At 46.4% G+C, this 16,730-nt stretch overlaps 1 protein-coding gene across 2 annotated transcripts in view; it reads left to right on the forward strand.

Annotated features, from left to right (window-relative positions):
- LOC310683696 (tyrosine-protein phosphatase non-receptor type 11-like) overlaps positions 1–16,730 on the forward strand; it is a 65,888-nt gene that overhangs the window by 12,304 nt on the left and 36,854 nt on the right. Inside the window, exon 1 of one of the 2 annotated variants that reach the window (XM_083454003.1) lies at positions 6,101–6,256. The exons of the other annotated variant lie outside the window; for it this stretch is intronic. Coding sequence (XP_083310129.1) covers positions 6,252–6,256 — 5 coding nt within the window. The 5' untranslated portion in view covers positions 6,101–6,251. Of the gene's footprint in view, positions 1–6,100; positions 6,257–16,730 lie in introns of those variants that run through there. 2 annotated transcript variants of the gene reach the window in all.

The raw sequence follows: 16,730 nt of genomic DNA on the forward strand, positions 1-16,730 counted from the left end.
GGCGCAAATCCACGGGTTAGGGGGCGCAAATTACTTGCCTTGCCCCGGGTACTGACAATCCACGCTACGCCACTGCCCCTTCCCCCCAAAACACATTTTGTACTTTTGCAAACATTGAGTTCTCCCATGTTTGCTGATAACCTCCGCTCCCCTTTGTGGTTTGGGTAGGACTCTCACCTGGAGAACATGTCTGTATACAACGACCACTGCAGCTGTTCTAGAATTCGAGTCAGGAAGTTCCTACAGCCCACCTAGAGTTAGCAAACAGGGATCTTGTATGTCTTGCAGTAGAAATGCTTTCTGAGTTGTTGTTGGGGGGTTTTTTGGGGGGGGGAGTTATTCTTGCAGTCTCTGCAAAAGGTAGCCAGTTCTGGTTTCTGCGGAGTCCCTATTCCAACTGCAGGGCTGTATCTGCTCAGCTAAGCTAACACTTGGCATAGACCCATTGAAATGAATGGACCTAAGTTAGTCATGTCTGTTCACTTCAGTGGGTCTACAGTGAGTAGGGCTGGCATTGAGTACAACCTGCAATATTAATACAGGTCTCATTGTCCTCTCTGTGTTATAAGAATATATATAAGAACCTGAGGCCTTCCAGATGCCACTCCACACCGCTCTGATGAGTGACTAGTTTGGGGTTATTCCTGGAAAGTGTCACTGGAGACCAAAGCATCCTCTCTGCCTTTTACCAGCTTCATCTGGTTCCCCAGCTAGGGTCGTTCCTGGGCAGGGATAGCATACCCTCCAACATTTCTCCGGTGAAAATAGGGATGTCCTATTCAATACCGTGCGGCTTCCAACATACATAAAAACATAATAAAATGTTAACCATTTTAAAAACTTGTCTTCTAAAGGTTGTAGAGTTACTTATCTCCTTGGTTTGGGGCGGGGGTGTCACATAACTCCATACCCTCCAACATTTCGCTGATGAAAATAGGGATGTCCTAAGGAAAAGCGGGACATTCCGGGATCAAATCAGAAACCGGGACAGTTTATGTAAATCTGAGAATTTCCCTGGAAAGACACTTGAAGGGTCTGGGAAAGCCTGACCACTATGGTCCATGCGCTGGTGACCTCAAGGCTGGATTGCTGCAATGCACTCTGTGTAGGGCTTGGTTTGGAAGCTGTGGCTGGTGCAGGATGCAGCTCTCAGACTGCTGGTGAGGGCAGGCATCTGACTGAATACATTGTTAAAGCTGCATTGGCTACCCATCTACCAGGTTCGAGACCCTTGAATTAACTGACAAAGCCTTAAGCAACTTAAATCTAGAGCATCCTTAGGGACCACCTGATCCTAGCTCAATCCTTGAGAGAGCACCTATAGGAGCATCACTGGTCATTCCCACAAGTTGGCGAGGCTCATCTGACATCAACACAAAACTCGAGCATTTAGTGTCATCCACCCAGTTTTGTGGAATAGGCTGCTGACAGATGTTCAGCAGGAGCTTTCTGTTTCAACTCTGAAATGTGTGCTGAAAACTTTTCTACACTGTCAGGCTTATGCAGGTGATTAAAAGTGCACCTTTCCGTAACAGTTAATCTCCACTTTTTATTTTTGTTTTTTTAAAAATATTTTTATTAGCAATTACAACATAACAACTTATCAAAACGTATCATATTCATTATTTTCCCCCTTCCTCCCACCCCTCAAACCCTCCCTCCCCTCCCCCAGAGACATCCCTCAGCTCCTCTCTCTGATTTCTCAACACATAATATTCTCTGCATGTTATAAAATTATGCAAATCCTTACATTGTCTATCTACCATGTTATCAATCAATAAATTTGTGTATGTTTATTCAAAATAATCTCCACTTTTTAAATACACCTACCTGGTTTTTATGGTGCGGTTTTGCATACGATTCTTGTGAACTGGTCTGGGTTTGTTTTATGAATGCACATATATTTTTATACATAAATAAACTGGCCGTCCTGGGTGGGGCCGCTGTAACCCCTACAAAATGTGCAGAGCGTTAAAATAAGTTAAATAAAAACCATTCAACTCTGCTCCAGGCGCTTGGGTTGCTTGAGAGGGCTTTGATGCATTGCAGGGGACTAGATCATCCTTTGGGTCTCTGCACTCCTATGCTGACCTTTGCTGGCTGGTGGCTGCTGTTTAGAGCTCCTTCTGTCTGTCTTCAGGCACGGGAGCGAAGTTGGGTTGAAAGGACGGGGCGTTTGTGAAGTGTGTTTGCCGGGTTGCCTGAACACAGTCACGGGCATTTAATCCCTGCCGGGACATTGCAGGGGGTGACCTGCTAATCTCTGATATTCTTAATATAGGAAAGTCTGCTCTTAAATAAACCCAGGGTTGCTATATCCAGCAGCAGGGGAGCTAAATATAAAGGAAGATTCTCCCTCGCTCCTTTCACCAGCTCTGGTTCCCCTTAGTAGCCTTGGTAAACAGAGGCTAAACAAGGGAAAGCAGTCATCCCCGGAGGCAAGCTTGATCCCTCTGTGCAGGATGCTAAGCCTCAGGGAGGAACAAGGGTGATGCTCTGACCCCTCCTGTCTTGGGAGCTGGGCAGTGGCCAATTTGAATGGGGAAAAAACCCCACACTGTTAGCCCGAACAAAACCCCTCTGTCTTTCAAGCTTGTTGATAGGAACAAATAAAGGGACATAGGAAGGAACCTGCTTTAGACTGAGTCAGACGGTTGCTCCCTTTAGCTCCATATTGTCTACACTGGCTGGCAGAAGCTCTCTGGGGTTTTAGGTGCTTCTGAGCTACCACCTTGACACTTTCCTACTCAGGTAGGAAGCTGCATCCTATCAAGGGTTGGCCCATTTAGCTTAGTATTGTCTACCCTGACTGGCAGCTGCTCTCCAGGGTTTTGAGATAGCAATGTGCCCCAGCCCTGCTTGGAGAGGCTGGGGATTGAACCTGGGACCTTCTGCATACGAAGCAGATGGTCTGCCGCTGAGCTACGGCCTTCCCTTCCCACCCGTGCCCAGGCATAGGGCGGCTGAGTGTTGATAGGCTTTTTGTTACGTGTCTTGATTTATTTAGCTCCCAGGCAAAATGGCTCCCTGCAAACTCTCTATCCTGTTTGCGGGTGACAAAATAGGAGCTGGTTAAGGGGGTTGCATATTGCAGAATATTCTCTGAAAGGTTTTGTAGTAGAAAGATCTCTCCTGAGAAATGTTGGCTGGGCATGGAGCTTGGAAAGTTGCTGCCAGCCTGTGTACGCAACACTAAGCTAGGTGTTCTAATGGTTTGACTCTGCACGATGCAGCTGCTGCTGATGTTGCTGTGTTTGGGGGAAGAGGCATAACTCAGTAGTAGAACATCTGCCTTGCGTGCAGAAGGCTGCAAGTTCAACTCCCAGCATCTCCAGGTAAGGCTGCGAAAGGTCTCGGTCTGGAACCCTGCAGAGCTGCTGCCCGCCGGTGTGCTCTGACTTGGTCTAAGGCAGCTTCCTATGTTGGGAGCTGGTTCTTTTCTCCTGGCATTCACGTCTTTCTGAATCTCCTGCTGCTGAGTCTCACTGAAATGTATAATCTGCATAATTTGAAGGGACCTCAAGAGTCATCTAGTCCAACCCTCTGCAATGCAGGAACTGCAGCTAAATGACCCCAGATTCAAATAATATGAACCTGTGGGCAACAGGGAGCAGGGCATCAGCTAAGTAGTGGACTCTGTTAGGTAGCTTCTGCATGAACGCCACGAATATATATATAATATGGCATTTCCCAAATGCAAAAAATAGGGTGGCATGATTATTTGGTGAGAATGGCTGGAAAATATCAACAATGGGAATGCATGAGTGAAAACTGGTGTTTTCTTTTTTAAAAGAAGTTATTATAGAGAGGCATTGAAAGGTGTCATTAACCTAATTTTGTCGGTGATCAAAAAACCACAACACGTTTATTAGAAACGTTTGCTGCCTGCCAGAGGTGGGGTTTTTTAAAAAATAAACTGGAACTAAATGCTCGTAATAATAACCTCTGACTTACGCTTAGCAAAACCCACCAGGCTTGGGCGCATAAACTTCTCGTTGAAAAAGGGAGAAAATGTCTCTGCCTTGAGCTTAACATTTGAGCCTCAGAAGCAAAGTCATTAGCATCTCCCTTAATTAGCCAGGCTGGTGTTTTGTTACGGTTAGTGAGCAAAACAGCAAGAACTCTCGGCTGTGGGCAAGGGACCGTCCTCCTAGTGATTTAATAAGATTCCCACTGGATCGTCTAGGGGTAAAGGGCAACCCACAAATTCATTGCATCTTTCCAAAAACGAGAAGTCAGCAGGTTTGGACGTAGGAGTATTTTTTGAGTGAATGAGCACGCGTTCGCGCTTGGTCTTCACCAAAAGGCAAAAGAAAGCAAAGTGTACAAATAAAGCTGAAGCAACACTCTGCCAAAATGATCTCCAGAGTTATTCAGCAGGTGAGGCGGTCTGGTGTAGTGGTTAGAGTGTCAGACTAGGACCTGGGTGAGACCAGGATTCAAATCCTCCACTAAGCTATGAAGCTCACTGGGGGTGTGACTTTGGGCCAATTGCTGCCTCTCAGCCTAACCTGCCTCGCAGGGTTGTTGTGGAGATTAAATGAGGAGCGGGGAGAACCATGGCTGCCCTCTTGAGCTCCTTGGGGCATGGGGGGGGGGGAGAGATATAACTGCAATAAAATATTACGAGGCGGCCTGTCTCTCCTGGGTCAGGGAATGGTGTATATTACAAAATACAGACCTTCAGGACCTAGAAGGACATGACAACCGTTATGGTTGGCAAGCCTACTTAGGTTACGATAAAGTCAAGATCTATAAAAACTTTCCAAATCACATTATAAGGCAATCTCTCTATATGGTTTGGGCAAAATACAATGATTTGCTCGAACCTAAAACTCCATGGTGGATATCCCCGCTTGAAGCAGTAGCAGTAAAGAAAAAAGTACGAAAGGGAATTGGCCAATAAAATAAATGAAATAAAATATCATTCTTGACAGCAAAGTACACCTAATGCAGAAATAAACTAGTGGATTGATCCATCTCCTGGGCTAAGGTACCCTGATTCCCCCCCCCCCCCAACGATATCCCAAATAACTGTCAATAGCAGTCTTGCTGCTTGGAAGTCCTGGGAGGTATTCTGTATTGACATTGTCCTTTCCTAAGCAAGCAAACCAGCTTACTTATTAGGATTTGAATATAAGAAACTGAGTGGGTGGGTGGATTCTCTTTTTCCCTTCCGAGCCTTTTTGTATCTAAAAGTTCCATTTAAAAAATAAACGCCCTGTTATATCTTCCAGGATGGAAATTAGCCTTGTCACAATCTATATTTCTGACTGGTCATCATGCCCTGGCTACAAAAATAGACCTTGATCTGGAATTGGCTGGTACAGGGTGTCTTATCTAAAAACCCTGGGAGGCTTGTGATAAACCTGAGCAATGGTGTGTGTGTGTGTGTGTGTGTGTAGGGGATAGCAATAGTTGTCGCTCCTTGATCCTAACTGCCTCGCCAGTTTAAATATTAAGGTTTTTAAATGTGTCTTCATTACTAAGCCTGTAACGTTTGGTGGTAGTTGTTTTCAATTTATTTTATTTATTTTATTTTAGGGGGCGGGGAAACCTCTGTTTGAAGAATGTACTCTCTGCCCAGCATAGGAGCCAACTCCTAGGGGCTGAAGGGTCTTTGTCCTCCAATAAAATATTTGAGGGGGCATCGCCATTTTTGATGGGCATCGCCATTCAAATGGTGTGTGTTCACCACATCCTGTGATCATATACCTGCCCCCCCCATATTTTGCTCTCTAGCTCCATCTGGTGTTGCATAACGTAGTCAAAATGCTGTTTTTTGACTAATGTAGCTGAGTCCTAAGTTTGACTAGGAGTAGACTTGTTGAAATTAATGGCTCTAACTTCGGAAGTCCAGGTGGCTCTACCCCACAACACGTTCCTCCTCACAACGAACCTGTGATGTAGGTTAGCTTGAGAGACTGTGACCAGCCCAAGGTCACGCCTGGCAAGCGTCATGGCTGAGCAGGTCTCTCAGGTCCTAATCCTGGCTCTCTTACTCGATGGAGGTCATTTTGCCCTGGAGGGTGTTCAAAGAACCCTTTCTGCCTTTCATTCTGCAACACAACTCTGATGTCACAAACCCACCTGGTTCCGACTCAACCGAGTCTGTTCACCGCTGGATTGAGGGGGAAAGGGGCTTCTGAGGGGCTTCACTGCTTCAGGCATTCACACGGAGTGGCGTCCTGTTGTAGCCCTGGAGAATACTTTTAACCAGATTTTATTTCCCACCTCTTAAATCTTGCTTCATGAGGTAAGGTGTGCCTTTTCGAACCAGCGTCTTCTGGAGGAACGGTTCTCGTTTTTGTCAAGGCTGCAGAAGCTGATGTGTGAGGTGATTCTTTCTAGTTACCGTATTTTTCCATCTATAAGGCGCCCCCATGTATAAGATGACTCCTATTTTGGGGGACTCCAATTTAAGAAAATTGGGGGGGGGGAGATCTATCCGTGTATAAGATACCCCCAAATTTTGAATATTATTTTTTAGGGGGGAAACCTGGTCTTATACATGGAAAAATATGGTAAACTGTGAAATTTGCTGCCTCAAAAGGGAGTGACAGCTACCATCTTGGATGACTTAAAAAAAGGATTAGAGAAATTTGTGGAGGATATAAGACTGGGTTCTGCCTCCACAGTCACGTACCCTCCAAAATTTATTTGATGATAATAAGGGCATCCTATTCAATAATAATAATAATAATACAGTGGTGCCTCACAAGACGAAAAGAATCCGTTCCGTGAGTCTCTTCGTCTAGCGGTTTTTTCGTCTTGCGAAGCAACCCTATTAGCGGATTAGCGGATTAGCGCTATTAGCGGTTTAGCGGCTATTAGCAGCTATTAAAGGCTTAAGGGATTAGCGGATTAGCTGCTAAAAGGCTATTAGCAGCTTAGTGCCTTAGAAAAAGGGGGTGGGGAGCGAAAAAAACCCCCAGGAATCGCAAGACATTTTCGTCTTGCGAAGCAAGCCCATAGAGAAATTCGTCCTGCGAAGCACCTCCAAAACGGAAAACCCTTTCGTCTAGCGGGTTTTCCATCTTGCGAGGCATTCGTCTTGTGGGGCACCACTGTAATAATAATACCCCAGCTTTATACTATTTATTGCGCCAGCCACTCTGGGTGGTTTCCAACATATATAAAAACCTAATAAAATATGAAACATTAATACAGGACTGCCTTCAGATGGCCTGGTGGTTTGGATAACTCCATACCCTCCAACATTTCTCTGATGAATATAGGGACGTCCTAAGGAAAAGTGAGACATTCCAGGATCAAATCAGAAACTAGGATGGCTTCTGCAAATCCAGGGCTGTCCCTGGAAAATAGGGACACTTGGAGGGTCTGCTGTCAGAGGCAGGGTGCCTCTGAATAGCAGTCCCGGGCATCACAAGTAGGGAGAGTTGCTCTTGAACTCAGGTCCTTCTTTTGGGCTTCCTCTTTGGAGCATCTGGTTGGGCGCTGGACTTAGAAGCTTATCTTTGGCCTGATCCTGCGGCAGGGCTCTAGTTGGGGCCTGATGGGCACTTGAGAAAACAACAACTTCCGCTCAGCAATATCAGGAAAAGAATTCTGTTCCGCGCCTGTGGCGCAAAGCAAAACTACTCTGTGCATGCTCGGTTATTCTCACTAAAAAGCACGTGCCGATTCTGCTTAAGTGGGGAGGTGTTGCAAAGTGGGTCTTCTCTATTGGGGTTTTCGGAGTCAGCTGTCCTAACCAAGTCACAGATGCTCTGCAACGACCTTTATCCCCAGACACAGGAATATTGGAAGGTGCCTTTACAACAGAGTCAGTCCCTTTGGTCCCCTTAACTCAGCGTTGTCTACTGACAGGCAGCAGGTCTTTGTGGTTTCAGGCAGGTGTCCCTCTTAGCTGTACCTGGAGACGCCATTAGGAATGGAGCCTGGGACCCTCTGCACACTAAGCGGATGCTCTTAACCACTGAGCCGTGTTCATTTCTACCCCGCTCTTAACAGGAACACCCTTCTCCTTCTGCCCGCCCCCCCCCCCCAGCTGTGTTGGAAGGAAATGTTTGGGTAGATCCTGTCTTGCTCGCTCTCTCTCAAAAAAGAAAAAAAAAGTCATTTTAGCGGCAGCTGGACTCGTGCTGATAAGAAAAGACTTGGTTTCCTTCATCCTCTCCACCCACTCTTTCCCTTTCAGTATACGTGTCTGTTCTCCTCTACCCCGCAAAATTAATCACCTGCAACTCGACTGAAAAACATGTGTGTCAGCCTGGGCACCCCAAGCCCTCTCTGAAGGGCGAATCGATGTACGCTGCCAACTTTTCTTTCTTTTCAGTGCTCCTCCGTGTATTATTTCGCACCCGGCGCACGTGTTTTTATAGACTAATGTGAGTAAACAGCAGCTGTGAGGTCTCTGCTCCCCCCTTCTGATCGTGGTGTGAGCCAGCCAGGCCCTTTTTTCAAGTTACTCCATTCCCATCCCTCTTCCCTATTATCCATTCCGCCCATGCAAGACCAGCCAGCATTGTATGCTACTGAGCATGCTCACAGCTGGGTACTTTTTTGGGGTGTGTGTGTGTTATTTTCTCAAGACTTGCTGCACTTCTGCAAAACTTGGGGGTACCCTTTGCTCCTGCTGATACCTCCTTCTTGAGTGGTTCTGTCTGTGCTACACCAGGTTCCAGGCTTAGAGAATAATTAATATAATTTTGTACTTAATATGCAGGATTTCTCCATTATTCCGCTCTCCCCCTGCCATTTTTAGGGAGAGGAAAAGAACTCTCTTGCAGGGTTTACCGCTATACAAAGGTAGGAAAAACACTGTAAAAGGCCAAATTCCTGGCACAAGGCACTCATCACAGAGGTGGCTTTTTCTCTCCCCCCCCCCCCTGTTTTGGTAGGAGTTCTAAATTTAGCATCCCGTCAGGGAAACCTCAATGACAGATTTACACACTGTAGTGTCTGTCACTGCCTGCAGTGTCACATCCCAGGACGATGGAGACGCTTTCCTTCAGGGCGGAAGCCAGACAGTCCGCATCGACCAAACGAATCCCGTTTGGTGGGAGGGAAGGGTGTGTGTGTGTGTGTGTGTGTGTGTGTGTTAGGAATGAACAAACAATGGGTTGTAGCCAACTAACATTAAGTCAGAGTGGAACCAATGAAATGGGTGGACAGGACTCATTTAGGCCTATTCATTTTAGTGGGCCTACTCAGAGTAAAAGTGCAATGCAATGCAACCCAAAAATCTTAGAATCAGGATTATGGAGTTGGCCGGGATGCCCAAAGGCCATCTATTCTGACCCCCTGCAATCAAAGCTAAAGAATCCCTGACAGATGTTCTTCCATCCTCAAACAGTTGTGTTTGCAGCCCATGACTGTTTTTTGAGGCCTGGAAATTAGGTCTCCATGCCTCCCCACCAAATCATCTGTCACAGAGGCAGCTCTTAAGCTAAAGCAGGTTAGACGACGTACTTGGCCACTGAGCCTAGTATTTTCCTCTCTGGCTCGCAAAATCTCCCTAGAGTCACAGGCAGAGAAGTCATATTTTTTCCAATTCCATGTTAGCTTGACCCTTTCAGTTGCAAATGTTGGAGGTTGACCCTGGGACCTTCTAACATGCCAGGCAGGTGCTCTAGCACTGAGCAACGACCTTTCCCTTAAGACATGGGAACAAAGGAAACTGTTTTGTACTGAGTCAGACCATTAGGTCCACCTAACTCAGCACCGTCGGGCGTGGGGAACCTTTGGCCGCTCCACATGTATCTGGACTACAACTCCCATCATCCCTCTCTCTTAGCCATGTGGCTGGTGTCCAGCAACATTTGGAGGGGGCCACATAGGAATTTTAACTTTGAGTTGAAATCCCATCCCATCATACCGTTACGCCTGTCTCATTAGCAGCAAACAAAGCTATACCCATGAGATCCAGTGGCATGTTTAGTTAAGGCTAAAATAGTTTTGACACATGGGATTTAAGGTTCTGAAAATTCTGTGTTCCCTGCTCTCTAGATCAGTCTCTGCTAGCCAGGCGCTTCCCACCCCAAGCACGTTGGCTGGGACTGATGGGAGTTATAGGGCACCAGGTGCAGAACGCAGGAAGTTGCTGAGTCAGGCCATTGTTCCTTCTAGCTTAGTATTGCTGGTGCTGGCTGGGCAGCAGCTTTGCAAGATTTTGGGGAAGCTGTTTTTACCAGCCCTTGGGAACTGGGAAATGCCGTTGGGGACTCGTGCAGCTAGGTTCCTCACTGGGCCTAATCCAGACCAATCAAATGTGCCACGCTATTTCCCAGCATGGCTTTTGCTTTGGCACTCTGATTTATGAGTAGATAATACTAAACCACAGAGCGTAGGACTTGCCGATCAGAAGGTCGGCGGTTCGAATCCCCGTGACTGGGTGAGCTCCCGTTGCTCGGTCCCTGCTCCTGCCAACCTAGCAGTTCGAAAGCATGCCAGTGCAAGAAGATAAATAGGTACCGCTCCGGTGGGAAGGTAAACAGCGTTTCCGTGCATTGCTCTGGCTCGCCAGAAGTGGCTTAGGCATGCTGGCCACGTGACCCGGAAACTGTATTCTGGCTCCCTCGGCCAGTAAAGCAAGATGAGCACCGCAACCCCAGAGTCATCCGCGACTGGGCCTAATGGTCGGGGTCCCTTTACCTTTACCCTTAATACCCCTGTTGCTCTGTGTTCTAAATGTGTGGTTTCAGTTGAGATTACTGCATTGTAAGGGGTTGGACTCCATAAGCCGTTGAGATGCCTTCCAACTTCACAATTCTGTGACCAGGATTGTACAGCAGCCTGTTCTGCATGTAGCCACCTTCTGAAGTTCAAAACTTGTGGGAAAGTTTCCTGTCTCTCCACCGTTCCGCCCCCGCTTTCCTTCTAATTTCACTCCCCTCCCCCTTCCCAGTTAACTCTGGAGGGGCTCGGAATTAGAGCAGAAACATTATTATGATTATGATTTCTTAGAAATGGTTTCCCTTCCTCCAGAAATGTCAAAACAAGGGGACTCATCCGGACAGCTCCATTTGCAAGGACCACCTAGCTTTTATGTTTGCCGATAAACCATACGGAAAATGTGGAGGCGAGAGAATGATAATGCCTCTTGTAAACAATCTGAATGGCCGAGGAAAGAACTTGGCCTTTAGAACTATGTAAGCTTTTTAAAACAAAAACAAAACAAGAAGGAGAAATTGGCATGAGAGTGAGTCAGTTTGATTTGGGACTAAGGACAGCTGCAAGTCTACCCCAAGCATACGAGATTGCTTTGCATTCTGGCTGAAATAGGTACCCACCCTGGTCACAAACATTTTGAGCAAAACATATCCTGAAACAGCAACTTGCAGAACTGTAGATCTGAGCCATTTGTCTAAGGAAGTACTGTAATGGAATGAGCTTGCACTAGAGTTTACCTTCAGGCCTTCTTGTTTCTTTCAAAGCAAGAGCAAGGACAAAGAGCATCTGGGAAATGAATGAGGCAACAATGAGGCTTTCAAGTTTGCTTGTGGCAGATTTAGGATAGGTGAAGTTGGGGAATTTGGCAAAGAATCAAGCAGAGGCTGGTTACTTCTTTCCTTTCTTTTGATGGGGTCCCTGCTTCATGCTAGCCAGTATAGACAGCAGCACTTCTTTGCATGATTGCCTGCCTTTCTCTCTGAAAGCCAAAGGTTGGGTTTCAGCTGGCAGAGGAGCTTTTGTGAAAGCTCAAATGTGTTCTGCAAGTTGAACCTAGGCAGCCAGCAGGAAACATATTGTAGAGTCCAATGGAGCTTACTCCTAGGCAGCTATGGATAAGACTGAAGTTATGCTGATCCAAGTAAATTGCCTATTGTGCATTGCTGCTGAGTACTATACTCTGCCCATGTTTGCTCCTGGTCCCACCTACCGCTAACATGTGGCCCTTGGAATATTGCCCAGAAGGAAATGTGGCCCTCAGGCTGGAAAAAGGTCCCCAGACCCAGCTATAAATCCCTTTCTCAGGAGCATATAGAAATACCCGACTGACCACTCTTGGAAGCAGTGAACTGGGCTATGTGGTCAGCCACTTCCTTTATCTGACCAGATTCAGCTTTTTAATCTCATTTCAAAGTCCTAATAGCTGTTCTTGATTGGCTGCATCTCTTTGATACCAGCTAATGGTGCTGCCTTGCACTCTGTCTTCCTTATGGCCTTTTCTTCCTGGTGTGCTAGAACATTAATCCAGTATGTTCAGCCACTCTGTCTCATCCTTAAGTCTCATTAAACCTCATTATCTGGTTCTTTCAGCTGTGGCAAAACAATGTTTAGAGGGGCAATTCTTTGCCTTGGTGAAAGCTGCCTTTTCTGGAGAGGGTCCTGGTTACAGAGCAGGGCATTGTGCCACTGCTGCCAATCGTATCAGGCCCCGTTCACACCACTCATGTAAAGCATCACGATACCACTTTAAAACAGTTGTGGCTTCCCCCAAAGGATTCTGGGACCTGTGGTTTGTTAAGGATGGTAATGGATTTTAGGAAGCCCCTATTCCCCCACACAGAATACAATTCCCAGAATCCCCTGGGAAGAGGGATTGGCCATTAAACCACTCTGGGAATTCCACTGAGGAGGAATAAGGGTCTCCTCAAAACTCTCAACATCCTGAGCAAACTGCAGCTCCCAGAATCCTTTGGGGGAGGGAACTAATGACTGCTCAAAATGATATCACAGGGATTTAAATGTATGGCGTTAAACGTGGCCTCAGAGATCTGGGCTGAAATTTAGAACTGGGCTTTCTGGCATGAATTCGGGGGGGGGGGCAGGTACCCCTGTGGATTTTACTGCAAAAAATCCATTTGAGAAAATAAAATGGGAAAGGGGGTAGGTGTGTTTGATCTGCTCTCATTGCACAACATACATTTGCTTGTATGCGATTGAGCCCCACCTCCCCACTTGAAAACAGGAAGTGGCCTAAATTTGGTGCTCGAAAATTACAAGGCCTGCCTCTCTCCTCGGCCTAATCGCTTCTTGGCATGGACTTCAAAAGCCTTCTAGCCTCGGCCAGGACGATCAGCTTCACATACCTCTGTCTCTGCCGGTGTCTCGCAGCAGCTATCAGCAGTCTCCTGTAAGCGCTGTGGATCTGGGCCCATAACCCTGTTGTTGGGATACTGCCGGGGAGACGGGGGCATTTGGCAGGCCCCCAGCTGGCTCCAGCCACCGGCCGGCAGCCGGGCAATCTCCGTGTCAATCAATGACACGAGCCTCATATACGTTTAGAGACTCAGCACACTCTTATCAGCAGAGTGAATAACTTCTCACAACAGAAGTGGCGGACAGAGACATGTGTAAGCGTTATTTACAGGCGTTTATTCAGCATAGTTCAGGAACAAAGGAAAAACATGTCTGCTTCCCTTCGTCTCCAGCAAACAGCAATACAAAAGCAACATACAAACGGAAGTTCCCAGCAGACCTGTACTGGAAGTAAACAGGCATGTGATACACAACAGTCTTGCCTGCTCCTTCTAAGGTGGAACGGAACTATATCCTAACAGTCTGCACATGTTGTGGCAATGGGTTCCAAAGTATGCAAAGTATGGAGAAGGGTGTGTGTTGGGGGGATGAGGGCCCTCCTTTCCAATGGGTCTCTGCCCCCAAAGCAGCATGTCTATGGAAGACATTACATCTGGAAAAGTGCCAAAACTGCCACTTGCATTCCCTGTGAGGTGAGTTGCTGTTTGTGGGCTTCCCATATAAGCCCCTGGTTGGCTTCTGCGAAAATAGGATGCTGGACTAGGTGGGCCTTTGGCCTGATCCAGCAACCAGCAGGCGGCTGTTTACGGTCACCGAAATGAGTCTGCACTAATTATATCGACTTTGCACTAATTATATCGCCGGAAGCTTCCTCCAAGTGTTTTGGGAGAGGCAGGTTCTATAAATATTTGGACCATTTTTGTAGCATCCGCTTAAAACATATACAATTTGGAGTTGTTTACCACCCTAAGAACCTTCCAGTCCCCTTAACCTCCTTCCTTTCGGCTCCATCAAAAGGGCCGTGCAACATTTTTCTTTTTTAAAAACCTTTCTTTGCTTTTATTTTCTCTTATTAAAGTAATCACTCACTCTGTTGCAAGCCAGGACATTAAGAGGAGGAGAGTCTTGACCCTTTTTGACAACCTTATTTCAGAGCTAATGGCATTAAAACTGGTTGCCTGGTGCTATTTTAAGCTGGCTCCCTCTTCCTTCCTGGTGATCGTCGCTGAGAAGTGAGTCATTCGCTGTGTGATGGTCAGATGCCTTTTCTAGTTTTTTGGCTGCAATGGAGTGATAGCAGGCTGGTCAATGGATTCTTTGTTGATGGGTTGCATTGATATCCCCACCTTTTCCTTCACGGAGTTCAAGGCGGTATTCATAGTTTTTCTGCTCTCCATTTTCTCCTCACAACAACCCTGTGAGGTAGATTAGGCCGGCCACTCCCAGTTCACTTCATGGCCGAGTGGGGATTTGAAAACTCTGGTCTCCAACGTCCTAGTGCTACACTCTAACCACTGCTCTGTAGATGAAGTTGTGTGTCAGGCAAACTGGTCCAATAGGGTGGAAGCGGCACTGCAGATTTACAGTGGTACGTTGGGTTACATATGCTTCAGGTTACATACGCTTCTGGTTACATACGCTTCAGGTTACATACGCTTCAGGTTACAGGCTCCGCTAACCCAGAAATAGTACCTCGGGTTAAGAACTTTGCTTCAGGATAAGAACAGAAATCGTGCTCTGGCGGTGCGGCAGCAGCAGGAGGCCCCATTAGCTAAAGTGGTGCTTCAGGTTAAGAACAGTTTCAGGTTAAGAACGGACCTCCAGAATGAATTAAGTACTTAACCCTGTAGGCTTATGCCCTTTACTTTGCCAGAGAATTGCTTACCCGCGTCCCCAGGACCGAGAAGAGAATAAAAAAATTCCAGGAAAGTTTCTTCTTTGGAGAAAAGAGTTTTATTGCAAATCTGTGCACAGAGACAGCCAGCAGAATATAGTTTCTGAAATCTGACTGTGTAGCAATACGCATCTGCAAGCCTTCTTATACTTTAGAGTATTTACCCACCTCCCAGACCTCCCCCAAAACTTCCCCCAATCAGCTGGCAAGTTTCCAACTTATTCCTTATATGGCACATCTATATTTGCTGGCTAAGGCTGCTAGCTTAAGCACTTCTTCTGCTGGTTAAGCATTTTCTCTGCTCAGTAAGCACCCCCTCCCACCTCCTTGTACACGTGTCCTTCGTATCTCTTCTTATCTTGCATTACTTAAAGCAGAAGCAAAGCAGGAAACATCTTGCTAGTGGTTTTTAGTTGACAGCAGTTTTTGGCTAGGCAGGAAACGACCTTCTGACCTTTAACTAACATCAGCAGTTTCAGATAGCTGGTTAGACAGGAAACGGCCTCCTGACCTGTCTGATTTAGACTTTGCAAATAACTGCATTTTTGGGTTTGAGCTTGTGTAACCATCCTAGCAGAGTGCCGGAATTTACTATGTGTAGATAATATTAATGATTAACCGTTCCCCTCTCCCTTCACTCCCTCCTCTTCTTCTGAACAACCTAATACTTAGGTTCGTTCTGGGGTATGGGCCTATACTCCCTCATCACAGCGATGACTGTGGGTCCTAGCTTCCGTGACAGGAGTCTTTGCATCATTTGCTGCAAGCATTGCAATAAGCAGGGGATACAGAGGCAAAGAAGCAAAAGGATTAATAGCGGTCCTGCTAATAATACTATAACATTCCTGAGCCAACTGCCATCAGGGAGCCAGGAATACATCCAACCCCATGCATCACTCCCTGTGGCTTTCAGCGGGTTTTCAGCTATCATTGTTTCCATGTGGTTGATGGTGGCTGAAATATTTGCTGACTGGTCTGAAATGTACATGCAGCAATGGGAATGAATTAAGGCACAAACTCCGCCCTTAGAGGCAAGGACTACATCCAAAGCGTAACGATTTTGAAGGACTACCTCCCTTATCTCTGACATTTCCTTATTAATTGCTTTTAAGGCCGAGATGGTGGAGTTAAACAAAGCCTCGGTCCAGTTTGCCAATCTATGCAGATCCCGGTAATTCATGGCTACACCCAAAGGGGGTAGAAGGGACCTAGAGACGGCTGTGCCGGTATACTGGTTAATAGGTGATTTCGCGTCCCTTTTGTTACGCAGACGGACTGTTGGGAGCTTATCCATCTTATACACCAGGGGTACGACTACTCCTAAAGTACAGGTTCCAGAAAAGGCAGAGGGGATTTCTTTGTAGGCTCTTGTGCCGCAGAGCAACCACAAATCAGACTGGAGCAGGCAGTTAGATCTGCTGCGCGCCGTCATCCAGGTAAACCAAGTATAAAAATCGACACACATAGCATCATAAATGGAAGTACCTTTTTGGAAGCAGGAGGATCCGTTAATATACTCATAAGTCCAATTGCAATATGGATAGTGACCTAAAAAATTGCTGCTGTTATGATTGAAACGGAGACAACGAGGTGCCTGTTCCATGAGTGACAGAAACACAGGGGGTGAATAGGTGCGACCATCTGACATAAGATTACTAATTCTAAATGACTCATTTATTGGAATACTATGCAGTAGTATGCCAGGCTTCTTAAATTGTGGAGGGATATGCATACAAACCCAGCATTCAGAAAGATTAAGCATAGAAGAGAAACGATCTATATCTCTAACATAGGTATTATTACTCCAAATCTGATGATAGGGTTCTGACCGGCCGGTTTTCCGTATATGTGAGTCATCTCCCAGACCCAACCCAAGTAGGGCTAGTAC

Source organism: Podarcis tiliguerta, assembly GCF_965153285.1.
Source record: "Podarcis tiliguerta genome assembly, chromosome: 8".
NCBI classification, from domain to species: domain Eukaryota; kingdom Metazoa; phylum Chordata; class Lepidosauria; order Squamata; family Lacertidae; genus Podarcis; species Podarcis tiliguerta.